Below are 14071 nucleotides of genomic sequence, written 5' to 3' on the forward strand. Positions count from 1 at the left end.
TGCATGAACTCCATTGAGAAAATCATTTAATTAGGCCGAGAACAACAGAGGCAGCAGTGTGAGGCTTACAAAAGATGTATTAAGCTATAATTCAGGCTGCACACAAGCTCCTCTACTTTTGTAATTGTGCTATAATTGAACCGCTAGGAAATAAGGGGGTGAATTTGACTGAGGAAGTGTATTTCATCAAAGTGGACACTGCAGGGACAGCTGAAAATTTCCTTACGAGGTCATTGGGGTATTTTATTCTGTTTATCTAAATTAGACAATGGGTTACATCAACATTATACCCACACCAGAGTGAAGAAAAAAAAACTAAAAATCCTCTAAAGGGCCTCTTTTTTGCCCACATGAGGGAAATTCATTCTCACCACTCACAGTAAGAGATAATGCAAGTCATAGTTATACCACTTTGTTAATGAAAAACTGCTCAAATAAGAATTCAATTGTTAAGATGTAACATTTAAGCCATCAGCTGCATTATTCTATCAATGCAAATCGTGGCCTAGCGACTCTATTATTGTGCTGCAGACAAAAAGAAATCTCACTTACCATTCAGAATTACATTTTCTATTCCTGGGACAATCCAATTAGTATTTGTGAACAAGTGCAGCTCTTTTCCAAAGCTTGATACCATAGAAAAAAAGATCGTAATCTGTGATGTCCAATGTGGACCCAGCAGCTGCTGCTTTTACAATAAATGACTGACTGACTTTGTGGTAACATCCAACCAAGGTTTAAAATTCAATTTGCAGTAATAGTGTCAGATCTGAACCAGAAAATAGCCATAAAATATCACGGATACGGTCACAGCAACCTTTTCCATCTTCTCCACTTAATTCTCTGCAGAGCTGTACTGTACAGCATGTTGAGGCTGGCTCTTGCTGCACCATCTAAGGACGTAATAAAAACCACAGTTGTTCAATGCCCTCTCTTCTTCATATCCCACTGAAGTAAACAGGGAAACGTGCTGCACACTGCCCTGTGAAGTACGGTGTGAAAACTCGGCCTTCATACTAATTTGCTGCTATCAGAAGCTGTGATGACAAAATCAAAATAGAACGACGTCTCGAGCCAGCTAAGACATTTAACATTTAATGAAGTGCTTTTACAATCTTAGTTACAGTGGGAAAAAAAAGATTGTGAGATGATTCAAATAGCCTCTGAAACCACTTTTAAATATGCAGCAGCTTTGTTTAGCGAGGTTTTTTGGCTTAACACTTTCAATTTTGCATGAAGTCAGCGGCAAAATTTCCAGAGACTTCTAACACCACTACGCTAAAAAGCGTGTTAAATAATAAACGGCTCTATAGTGCTTTAGCAAGTTTGAGCCAAAGAACAACTCTCGCATTTGAATAAGTGAAAGAGGAAAACAAGGAGAAGAGTGCTGATAGGCTGCAGGAAACATGAACGTCTACAAGACACCAATCAAAAATGTAAAGAAATGTGTTACATCGCTGACACTGACACAGTAAAACACTTTCAGTACATCAATTAGTTGACAAACAACCAAGGAGAACTTGCTACTCTTTATAACTAGTTTTCATGTTGAAAACATCATTTATATGATGCAAAATAATTCACCTGTTAAAAAGAACTGTGGAGGTAATTGTGCTTTTTAAGTTAAACCACTTGCATAATCTCCCAGCCTCAGTTAACAGCTTCAAAATACATGATTCGTCTAAAGCTGCTGCATGCTGTCAGTCTCCTTATCAACGCCTCAGATGATAAAGTGAAATTAAAAAGCCTTAAATCTCTTAAATCAAAGGCACAGTGTTTAAAGTGGACAAAGAGTCTTGGTTTTTAATAACTAGCTTCTAAAAAACCTGTGCCATACACTTAAAAAACACGTCTTTTTCTTTGACAGGTACAGCGGGTGAGGTGATTTTTATGTTTATTTTAGGGATAGTGTTTAGTAACAGTGCGATAGACAGAGCAGTAGTGGTCAAACATAACCACAGGAATCCCAGGCTGTTAAAATCTATTTTTAATAACTTTGTCTATCTCTTTTCTCCTTGGTCTTTCCACATGCAGCGGCACCTCTGGGAGTACACATACCCCAGATTGGGAGTAGCAGACAGAGGCACTCAGAGGTGGCTTCTTCATTAACTTTGTTGACACAGACCCACGGTCGCCATGTGATGCACACTCTGAGTGTTTGTGTGTGTGTGTGTGCCGGCTCAGAGAGGAGGCCGCTCATAATTGCTGACTGACCTGCGATATGGGCTGGTTAACGTAGACCCATCCGGTGACAGGGTTGACCCGCAGATACTCAGGCTGCTCCAGGGACATGGAGTAAGTGATAGCTGCATTAGTTCCAAAGTCGTCATCGTGAGCTGCCACGCGAAGAAAACTGGTACCGACTAAAGTGTCTTCTCTCAGAAAGTCTACAGGGGATACAAATAATGTATGTGCACTCAGTTTGCTGGTCAGAGAGTAGAAATGTAAGAGGCCTGATGATAAATGGTAGTAAAGGTCAAGCATTATGGTCGTGATGGACATTGCTTATTATGCAAAACTGATTTAGGTTATTACCAAGGTATTTATGTTTGTTTCCAATTTTTACACAGAAATTCAGTTCATTAAGCAGGGGAATGAATGGTATTTAATTTTTCCCCAAAACAAAACATGGAGGCTGCATATTTACTGCATCCACACTCTTAAACACATCCTCAATTAAATCAAATTACTAAATTAAGGTAGAAGAAGAGCATATAAACCCCGTACCACTCAGCATAAGGTTTTAGTTATGCTCCTGCTTTAACAGCACTAATTCTGTGTTACACTTGTACCAGCATGTATAATTTTTTTTTATTACTTACACTCGTAGCGCAAATTCTCAAACTTGGGGCTATTATCATTCTGGTCCAGTATTTGGACAGTGAGCTGACAGATGCCAATGAGCGGCTCCTCTGCCCAATCAGTGGCCGTTACTGTAATTGAATACTCTCTCTGTCGCTCCCTGTCGAAGCGTCTGGCTGTCACAATCACTCCTGTGAATACAGAACAAAGACCCGACCCCCACCAAAGACACACACACAAATGAATACATATATTTATCCATCCATCCATCCATCCATCCATCCATCCATCCATCCATCTCTCCATCTCGCCATCCACCCATAAATCAGAAAAACAAGTAAACAATTACATATTTTTCCGGAGTAAGTCAGGCTTCCCTTTCAAGTGCAGTGACTTTGTTATTAAACCCTGAGATGAAGAAAATAGAGCAGAAGCCTTAAAGAAAATAACTGACAGAATAATATGTTGCCTCCACGTGTCGGGACTCCAGAACAGCTCTCCCTTTATTATGTAACCATTTTACACGCTGATGAGTCACACAGAGCTTGACCACATCAAATGAGATGATGATCGATGGGCAGGTTTTGGCATTGATTCATTCTTGAGAAAAACAGCTTGAATTATGCGGACATCTCCTCTCCTCTTAGATCAGAGTTCAACTTCAGTGTTGAATTAGAGCTGTCAATTAGCATTAAAATGCAGCACTGTCTGTCTACAGTAAACTCTGTGCTCAATGTCTAATTGAGACGTTTTTTAGCCGAGACAATCCGTGACCACTCTACCTGTGTCTGGATGAATTCTGAAGGCGGGCATGGCGCTGTCTCTGTGCATTAAGCCATATTTGACTTTTCCATTTGCTCCCTCATCTGCATCCACTGCATGCACTTGCAACACAAAAGTCCCCGTTGGCTGGTTCTCCAGCACTGAAGCTTGCTCACGATATCGCTGGCACTGAGACAAGGGGGGGGAAGAGACACACAAATACAAGAAACAATTCTCATATGTAAGAATAGACAGTCCAAATATGTTACACTAATGAGAATACAGAGATCAAAGCCAATAAAGTCATTAAGTAGAAGGTCACTAGGCACACATAGCGAGGTGCTGGGCATGAAAAAAAACAATATAGAAGTTACAGATATAGAAGCCAACATCTATCGAATAAAAACAATTGAGCTGATTTCTTTTGAGGAGCCAGCAGTGAATGCCATTGTCTAAACTGGGAATTTAGCTCATTCCCCCTGATGAACATATGCCCCAGATAAAGAGCTGTTCTCTGGAGTCTTTCCTTTTTGTAATCACATATAAATGCTCACTATATTCTCTCTGCAGAATGACCATGAAAGAAGAAAAACAATAGGCAAGGAGGAGCGCGAGTGAAACAGAAGGAGGGAGATGGATCAAAGGATGTGAGCCAGCGATACGCAGGAAGAAAAATACAGTGGTTCATGGGATATGATGGCACAGACAGTATGGCCTGTAGGTAGCTGTTCATAAAAATCACATAATATCAAACATAAGGTCATTCTAGCCCAGATGGTTCTGAGGCGTAACTTGATATTTAAACACATCAAGTTGCCAAGACTTCCAGCCCACCCGAAAGACCTCAGGAGCTCCAGCTCCGCATGAGTATGTCTTCTGCCGAAGTTCAAGTCATTCCTAATTAAGGCGGAAGTTAATTAAACAGGTATAGTATATTGTGATGATATTGCACTTTTTTTCATAAATTAATTGAAATCCCAATGGAGCGCCTAAAGATAGAGTGGGTGTGCAGGCTAATCAGAACTCCTGGGAAAACAGAGCGGAGAGAGACGGAGGCCAGGGAAATGAGAACGCCAAGGCAAAAAAATAAAAGCTGGAGAGTGGGATGAGGAGAGGGAGGACGGAGTGATAGACAGAGGAATAGCTGAAGTGCACTGAGAGGATGCGACATACAGGCAGATGAGAGAGGAATGTAACAATATTGTGTAGGCATATCCTTTGAATTGAGGCGAAATAACCCCGACTGTCAGTTATTAAGAAGGGTTCAGGTTGACAGCGACAACAACAAGAACAATGCTTTAAAGGAATCGTTCGATATTTTGTGAAAATATGCTTAATTTGTCACCTTAGACAAAGCCAAGGAAAATATGTCCCGTTTCCAGCTGTTATGCTAAGCTAAGCTGCTGGCAATACTTTCATACTGCACAGGCACGTGGTATCAATCTATCATCTAACACTCTGCAAGAGGGCAAATAAGTGCACTCCCAAAAATGTCAAACTGTTCCCTTAAAGGGTAACCTCTGGGTTTTTTTTTTTTAACCTGGACCCCATTGTCCTGCATCTTTGTGTCTAAGTGACAAATTTGAAAAACAATTTTGAAATGGGTCCAGTATTGAGCGGGAGGCCTGCAGCCGGAAGCAGCTAAACAGGCTGCAATTTAACTACTGGGGGCAATTGGTACTGTCAAGTTAGGTCTATTAAAGGTGCTTGTTTTTACCACCGAAATGCACTGATTAGTGTTTTATGTGTCTAATAACATTATGAAAAGGATCCCTACGATGACAGACCAGAACAGTCTATCGCCAGAGCCACAAGACTCTGTTTAAACAAACATAAATTTTTAGCATGTATAGAGTCAACATATTTTTACATCTGACTGGCTGACTTAAGTGTTTATGGCCCTGATCACACAGAAAGCATTTTAACAGCTGGAGGTGCCTTTCTGTAATTGATTTTAATGAGAATGAAGCTTTTTGCTCACGTTTTTTGCATTACGATACAGCTCACGTTTCTGCGCTCTAGGCACCAGGTGTTTTTGCTGGAGCACTCAGAACTCCATGAGTAAAGCAAACTTCAACTCAGAGTGGAAAACGGCAAGGGGTGGGCCTTTTGTGGTGGTCACGACAACAAGTTTACAGTTGGTAAACAATGGAGGAGAAACAGGTGGTAGCAGTTGCTGGATACTCAGATACCAACGATAGACAGCAGGGTGAAGCTCCTGGACCAACTTGTGGTACTGATCCCCCCTCTTTCTTAGGGTCTCATGTACTCCCACAGATCTCCATTTCCCTGTGCCCAACAAACTATTTGCGATAGGCTAGACGATAGGCTAGTCTGATTATATAAGGTGGTTAGAATAAGGAGGTAAGTCCCTGGTTGCCTGACAACAATAAAAAGGCACAGCTAGTGGCATTCAATTAAAGAACAAAAGGCAGTGGGGCGCGCCTTGCATTTTGCACCCTGTAAAATACTCTTTGTGTGATTGGGGCCGAATTCAACTAAACCAAAGCAGGTGATAACTGGAACAGTGGAGAGATGATCCAAGACAGCGTTTGTGACTTTTGTTTTGTTTTTGTCAAATTTAACTGAAGTGTGTTTTACAATGTTACAATTTTTTTTCTTTAAATGGAGTCTGGTGGGTTTGGTTGATCGTACTCTTTAGTAAAAATGTTGACCTATGTAGAAAAGTTGTCAGACACTCATAATCACAATCTGAGCCTATCAGTGGCACAACAAAGTAGTGGATGCAAATTGACTGTGCCATATGCCCCTAATTGTTACACTGCGGCCTATTCTGCGGCTGCCAGCTGTAGTAGTCTCACTCAATATTAGACCAGGTTGAAAAACACACGAGTTACCTATTAAACCAACTAAAAATTAATTAAAGGGAAATGCTGTTCTTTATTTTTTTAACTTTTGCCCCATACTCAAAATTGTGGCCATTACAACTAATAGCTAATGCTAACTTTGCACTCACCACCTGAGTTATGATTTATTACAAAGTATGACCAAGGTTGAAAAGTAGCAGAATTTCCCTTTAACAAAAAGTTCCTCACCTCCTCAAATACAGGTTTGTTGTTGTTGACATCATCAACTCCCACAACGACTCTTGCGGTGGAAAAGAGAGGGTGTGGCCCGCCTGACGCATTGTCATCTGTGGCCGTTACATTCAGGATGTACTCCAGGCCTTGAAGCTTGGGCAGGGGAGTGGAGCGTAGACGAATCAACCCTACAAAGACCACAGGCCCATTAAATTACACATTATAAAACATGGTCCCTCCTAACACATTAAGTACGACCATTCCATTAGTCATTAAGCAGGATGTTATTGCCACTGTGGCCTTGCATGGTGAGGGATGTGCTATCAATAAAAAACACAGTCGAGGACGCAGACTGCATGTTGTTGTTCTTGAAAGCCGGTGGTGAGATAGTGAGGGGTGGAAATTCACCTCAGAAGTCCACAGAAAGGTAAAAAATATCTGATATGCAGACTAAATCCAAAAACCAATTTCACAGTGGTGATTTTGTCACATTTCTAATCTAATAATTGCATGCTCTCCCCTAAAGATGCCCATCCAGCTCACGCACTTGAGTGAAAACATAAAGTAGTAAGTGACTCAGGTTAGAAGTTAACCAGGCTCAGCATATGCCTATTAGCTGTTCCCCTCTCCCCCCTGTGTCTGCTTTCATGTAACAGTCAAGATAAAAGGTGGGATAAAAGGATGCAGCATCTGAGTCAACATCTTTCTCGTCAACAGTAACACAAAAACATAAGAGGTTGCAGGACGAACAAGCAGCCTGTGATGTGGGGGGAACTCATTGAAGTGAGAGCATCGGGAGGTTTTTATTCTCTTGTTGTGTTTCTTTTCATCTCTATCAATGCTCTTGATTAAAGAAAACCCAGCATGCTGATACACACAGATGCGAGTGCCTGGCTTGCCTCTCTTCCAATTTGCCTGTGATCCTGGCTGCCCACAGAGCAGAGAAGGGTACTAGCTCCTAATGACAATGCGTGACGTTGACAGCGCTGCACCACTACATTAAAATAAGTGAAGTGTGGGATGTACACGGTAATTCTCCTGGCTTAAATGTCAACCTTGTTTACAAATGCGACATGAGCTCTAGCAGCTATGCAATGAGCCAGCACTCTTCCTATATACAGTGAGTTGGAAGCCGCATAGTGGCTTTTCCTGCACCCAAAGGATATCAGCCTTAGCATTTTCTTGCTCTGAGGATACACAGAAAGGGTAGAGAGGAATATAAAAAGATGACACAAAAGAAAGAGGAGCTGACAGAGCGCAGCCTGAAGATTGTGAGCTATGATAGAGCAGTTGTTGTGAAATTGAATTGAAAGGGTTGGGTGACAAATGTCACAGTGATTGCCACTGGTTTCGGATCAAAGGGTAAATAAAAAAGATAAACTGTGCAGCCACCAATGCTAGAACGCTCGGAAACACAGGGAACATTCCTCTCTGTACCCCGCAAAAAGAAAAACCAGGTGTGGAAATTTCCCAAATAATGTCATCGTTTATATTGATGTCCCCAATAATGGAAAGACTGGCACTGTTATTGAAATTATACCTTTTAATATCAACTTCCAATATCTTTCCCACACTGACTTTGAAAGTGGAGGGTGTTCATTTTTACACCACGGTGACATTAATGAATTAGAGGAAACCAAATGCGTGATTTGACGGAAAGCCTGTCAATTAGTGTGAGAGCTGCAAATGTGAAGTCTGGTCGAAAGATTAATAAGTATCACCTTTCTGGCTGTCGATGACGAAGTTTCCTTCCTCATTTCCTGCCGTTATGGAGTAGATTATACCGTCCCCATCTGGGTCTTTGGCCAGAACTGTGGCGACGAGGGTGTTTGGGCCCGCGTCCTCGGATACAAACGTTCGATATCTGCAGAGTGAAAATTTTATAAGTGCAAGACAGTGAGAGTGCACACATGGAAGTCACAAGTCACTGATAGCAACACACACGGACAGGAGATACAAATCATTTACACAGTCCGAAGCATCAGCAGCCTGATTAGACTTATGGTTGTGGCTTTTGCTTGTCACTATGATTTAACCTGTCCTCTTAGCTGGCCAGACTCGAGACAAATGATAATGTCTACTGGGATGGTGAAGTCATTGAACAAATGGTGCTTCCACATACCCAGCCCACTGTGGGCCATTTGATCCAGTGCCTTTTAAAATGTCAACAGTGATTTGCTTGCTCTGTGGCGCTGGGCAGTGAGATGCCCAGCGAGACACAGGAGACTGATATACCACTGTGGTACAAAGCGCGATGGGGTGGAGATGAACTGCGTGACTTGGAGGACGCAGAGATGAAGAGAAATGGAAAACAGGGCAAAGGCTAGAGAGGGGAGAGACGGGAGCAGGTGACAAAAATGACGGCTGGCACTGAAATGACAGGTAAAGTGATATGTGGGATTGAGAAAGAAGAGCGGGGAGCGGGAGGGAAGAGGAAGGCTGATAGACAGAGAGAGGAGCAGGATATAAGAGGGGGCGGTGTTCTCTCAGAGTTTGAGTTGATTCGTCAGCACTACTCATCCCCTGTGAGATTTTGTGTTATATCCTTGTCTAATGTATGTGTGTAAGTATGTGTGTCTGTACGGGGGGGTGTCGGTGTCTGTAGTGAGAAGTCAGAGGTGATTGATGGTTTACAGAAGAACGCTGATGGGTGATTCATCTCCGCCAGCTGCGGCAGTCTCCGTGGCAACATGAGTGACCTGTAATCTGTCACCCGGCTCAGAGGCCACCTCTCCGCAGCTCTGTGGGATGAGACGTATACACTCCCTCAGCTTTTCTTCCTGAAGCATCTCCCTTCATCTCAGTGAACTGTGAAGTTGTGCTCAGACAGCGGAAGCCTGCCCGTCCGTCTGCTGGCCTGCATGTCAGGCTATTTGCATTTTGGTAGGCTCTCTGCTGCCCGTCCGCCCGTCACTTTTAGCCTCTCTACAACTCATTCAGATGACAACTGCGAGGTCATACCAGGAAACATTAGCCTGTCCGCTCACATGTCGGAGTATGTCAATTAGTCTGACTCAAAAATTCATTTCAGAACCACCATGGTATCCATCAGTCCGCATCAACATGCCTGTCTTGATGCTTTTTTCAGTCCACTCTGTCCTCCTCTGCCCTCACAGCACTTATCTACATCTCGGTAAGCCACAGTACGGCGGCCTGTTCAACACACCCTACCTGGCAATATGCCTGAATTTCTAACTATCTGTCTGCTGGTCTGGCGAGAGCATTTGTCTGACTGCCGACAGGCTTCTCTGTTTATCTGCATATCTGACTGGCTGTCTGCTCGCAGTGCATGTTTTGGTATTCTCTTCTCGCTTGCCCTGCAACCATGTTTCAGTGTGTTTTTCTCCTCAGTTTCATGTTTGTCTGCCTACATCTCCACCTCTCCGCCCGCCTGTTTGGCTGTGTGTCTAGCCACCCACCGAGACTGACACCTGACAATGCAACAAGAGCGAGTAACAGAGGTACGCAACAGTCTTCTGTGAAGGTCATTGAAACATGACTGACAGGACAAGCGGCTTACTCGTTTAGAGGAATAAATGCAGCGGAGCCACAGTGACAGTTGCTGCCCACCCACTCACACGCCGTTGCCAAAAAGGCGGTCGAAGACACACTGGATTGCATCCGAATGTCAGTTTACTGCATTCGTTTGGAGAAGGCCAAAAATAAACCCCAGCGAATGCTCAGTTTTACTAGAATGCTGAACAAGAGACATTTTTAGCAAACCTCCAAAACATGGTATGAAAGTAACAATGTCACACTGTGTTTGTAGTTAATGTGTGAAAAGTGAGTAACAGATTGTTGTGATGCCAGATGGCTGTGATTAACACAACAAATAAAATATATTGAGTTTGCCTTACCGGTGGTGGTTTTACTACAGCGCTGTTGATGCACATTGGCCACTATTCATGGCATGACTCGCAGCATCAAATATTACTGCGATGAATAGCCTGAAGGAAGGCGGGCCTGTGATGTGTAATGTAACAACCTTATATATCTGTGACGCAACTACCTTGTCTGCTAGAAGAGCGAAAGCTTTGATGTAATGAAATGTGATCAGCTGGTGGATCAGAGATAAAACAGTGCCAGCAGCAGGGACATTATTTAAACTTATCATCTTGGTGACAAACTTTGATCTTTGCAGCTGAACTCCGGCCACGGGTAAAACTCAAAGTTTTGCTTTAATAATTTTGGCTACAGTAACAAAGCATATGGCATAACAAGTGGACCTTGTTCATGTTGCTTTTCGTGTATGAAAATCTACTTCTGCAAATAAACTTATTATTGTGTTATGTGAGGCAACACTTACACACACACACTGCATACTTTTTATAATAGCTTATTGATCTACTCATCGCACCTCTGTGTTCTGGCCTTGCACTATTTTATTCCAATATATAGTCTTCCAGATGCTACACTGTGGGTCCTCTATAAGGAGGAATTATTATTGATACCTATATCAATATCTACTTTTTCTTAAAGTTCACATCTCAGTCTTGGTTTTATTGTTACTTGGTGTGAAATACAGAAAAAACAGCAAATAACTAAGGCAAAATTAAGAGCACAAATGATGGAGATGGTTTATGGAAAGACTGAACAGGTAATTTGCAAGTATAGGTAAATGAAAGCTTCTCACACAGGCTGGGAGAATTCAGGGGCCTCGTCGTTGATGTTTGCCATCCTCACACGGACCGTGGCAGTGCCAGAGTGAGGCTCCTCCCCGCTGTCCGTCGCCATCACCACAAATTCATACAGATGGTTAGGCCTCTCGTAGTCCAGCCGGCCTGCAGGGAAAACGGTCCCATGGGGAGAAATGCTGAAGTCCGGACTCAGGGTGTAATAGGTGAGCTCAGCGTTTAACCCCGAGTCACAGTCCGTGGCCAGCACTGGCGGAAGGGAAGACATCACACAAGGGCCATCAATTTACAGTTAATCGAAATGAGCTGATGACATGGCATCGGCTGATGGATATGTTGACATCTGTGTAGATCATTATCTCTTTATGGCCTAGCTAAACATGTAATAGATCATGAGCTCCGACAGCAACAATTACTGGCACACAAACTGCACTGTTCCCCTGTAGAATGATTACCATCATTTGCAAAAATGAGCGTATAAGATGGCAAAAAGACCTAATAAAATGAACTAGCTGTATTTTCTGCAGAGAGCATTTGGAAATGAATTTATTCAGAGGTAATTACACAGAAAAAGAACTATAGATTTGTTTCTAATGTGTGATGAGACTACAGTCACAAATATTGGCACCCTTGGTTGTGGAGCTAATTTAAGTCTAAGTTTGCTGTTTGGTGAATTTCACTTAAACTCACTGTTTCATACACAGCGCCTCTAGCTCATAACACTTGCATATCACATATTCTTTTGATGTGTTTATTTCCTCTGTGTCGAGCGTCAGCACTAGCAGTCTGCATCTCAATGTTTTATTCTCCTACTATCTTCATTCAAGACCGGCAATTTACTATACACTCTTTGTATAGCGTGTATAATGTGACTGGCTGACTCATTAAATGTTAAACAACTGAAGTAGTAAATTCCCCTTAAACTTCACTGTCACTAGTGCTTTTAACTCAAGATTATATCTTCTTCACCATCAACCTCAGTGGGTAAAGTTGAAGTGATAGCCTCATTGCAAAGTATTCATCTGTGCCTTTGCCCAGTAGAATTCAAGCTGATGGGGTAATTTCACTCCCTTGGTGCCTCAAACTTTTGACATTTCATTAGTTAGCGGTGCAGTCCAGCAGATTAAGAAATTAACTCGTTTTCTCTCTTTTTTTCTCAGCTTTTTTCTGAGCTGTTGGAGCATTCTGGGCTTCTGTCAGGGGCAGTTTTACTGGAATATAAAGTCAAACATTTTCATGCTGTCTGCCACAGTCTATTTGTAGCATAATGATCTAACTTTCCCATCGGTAGCTCTTTCACAAGACTCCCTGTCTTCACACTCTCTACCTTTGATCTCTCCTCTGCTGAGCTCTTCCTACCGTACTGGTTGTTTTATTTTTTGTTGATGCATTGGTTTGTATTGGGTGCCATTTTCTCTTTCCGCTGGCTCTGCAGTGCCAACAATTTCTACTGCTCCGGGCTGTGTATTCGAATGTTTTCAGATTAAATTAGTTCCATTTTTCTCACCCAGAATCCACTAAAAACAATCGCCCAGCTAGAGATTCTCACAAATCACCTATGGTAGTCCATGGGGGACTGAAGTCCCACAGGTGCAGAGAGGTTTGACAGTCAACAAGGTGTAAAGCGTACAAAGAATACTCCTGAATAATGGGCCATTTATTTTTGTACTTTTTCTGGACCTAGAGTGTTTTTCGCCTTAAGCCCCAGTTAATTTGTGAGTAAAGTATAAGAGACTGTGGAAAATTCTCAAATCCTGTTGAGATACTTTTCCATTTAAGGAAGCAAGTCATTGCTGGGAAGATGGTCTTTTAAAAACTGGGCTGTCTAAGCAGTAGAGAGATGCAAATACCTCTGAAACTGGTGCTACATGTCCAGAGAAAACAGAGCAAAGGGGCTCAGGGATTCGCTGTTGCTCAAAAGGTAGAAAACCACCAACTATGGCACTGTGCCACTCCAGACCAATAAACATGATGCAAGCTTTACCACAGGAAACAACATAACAATCTCGAATTACAGCTGAACAATAAGCTAAAATATACATCTGAAAACATTTTAGATGAGAAATAGGTAACACAGTAACAGAAACTGCTTAGTTCTACTGTTTCTCGATCTGTTTTACAACAAATAGTATGCCACCCACATCCTGTTCACAAATTCTCACGATTACAGCCAAACAGTGCACTAAAATATGTTTCCAAAAAAACATTTTAGGCCAGAAACAGGCAATACAATAACAGAATCTTGGTTTATATTTGATCAGCACTGCCAAGTTGTACCATTCAATCAAACTTTGGTCTGAGGCTGAGACAGAGAGACCCGCCCCTCTCTCAAACGCAGACCGAAAGAGGGCGGCTCGCTCTCTTGATCCACTTCTATACTCTCTGTGTCGGTGGTGGTGGGCATGCAAAAACGCCGAAGAACAATCTGTAGTTAGAACAACAGCTCTAGAACCAGTGAAAGTACGCCGGATCATGCACTTTGCATCTATCTGGGCATTGGCCAGCCACAGCTTATTAACACATACTACCCACGTAGTTATGAAACAAGCACAGTGAATTTCTACACTTCCCTCGCCACAATACGTTTCTTCATGGTGCATATTTTTTACAAACATTGCCACTCATGTTAAGCAGTGGCAATGGCAGTACATACGCCTTCAGCCTCATAATTAATAATTATAAGGTAGCCTCATGCAGTAACAGATAAATTGACATGCCATCATTCATGCAGCACATAATAAATCAAAACAAATGTATGCTGTCTTTTGTAGGAGCTACTTTAGTTCACTGTAATTGAGATTATGATCACAGATCTGAAACATTTATTAGTTT

The 14071-nt window shown here is 42.3% G+C and overlaps 1 protein-coding gene across 1 annotated transcript in view; it reads right to left on the reverse strand.

Moving 5' to 3' along the window:
• The window catches only part of LOC125886973 (neural-cadherin-like), a 100949-nt gene that overhangs the window by 41812 nt on the left and 45066 nt on the right, over positions 1–14071 (reverse strand). The window contains exons 6-11 of the mRNA XM_049573396.1: positions 11239–11488; positions 8327–8469; positions 6621–6793; positions 3585–3753; positions 2823–2993; positions 2215–2387 (exon numbers count right to left, since the gene is read on the reverse strand). Of these exons, the coding sequence (XP_049429353.1) occupies positions 2215–2387; positions 2823–2993; positions 3585–3753; positions 6621–6793; positions 8327–8469; positions 11239–11488 (1079 nt within the window). The remainder of the gene's footprint in view (positions 1–2214; positions 2388–2822; positions 2994–3584; positions 3754–6620; positions 6794–8326; positions 8470–11238; positions 11489–14071) is intronic.

Source organism: Epinephelus fuscoguttatus, linkage group LG4 (assembly GCF_011397635.1).
Source record: "Epinephelus fuscoguttatus linkage group LG4, E.fuscoguttatus.final_Chr_v1".
Taxonomy (NCBI): domain Eukaryota; kingdom Metazoa; phylum Chordata; class Actinopteri; order Perciformes; family Serranidae; genus Epinephelus; species Epinephelus fuscoguttatus.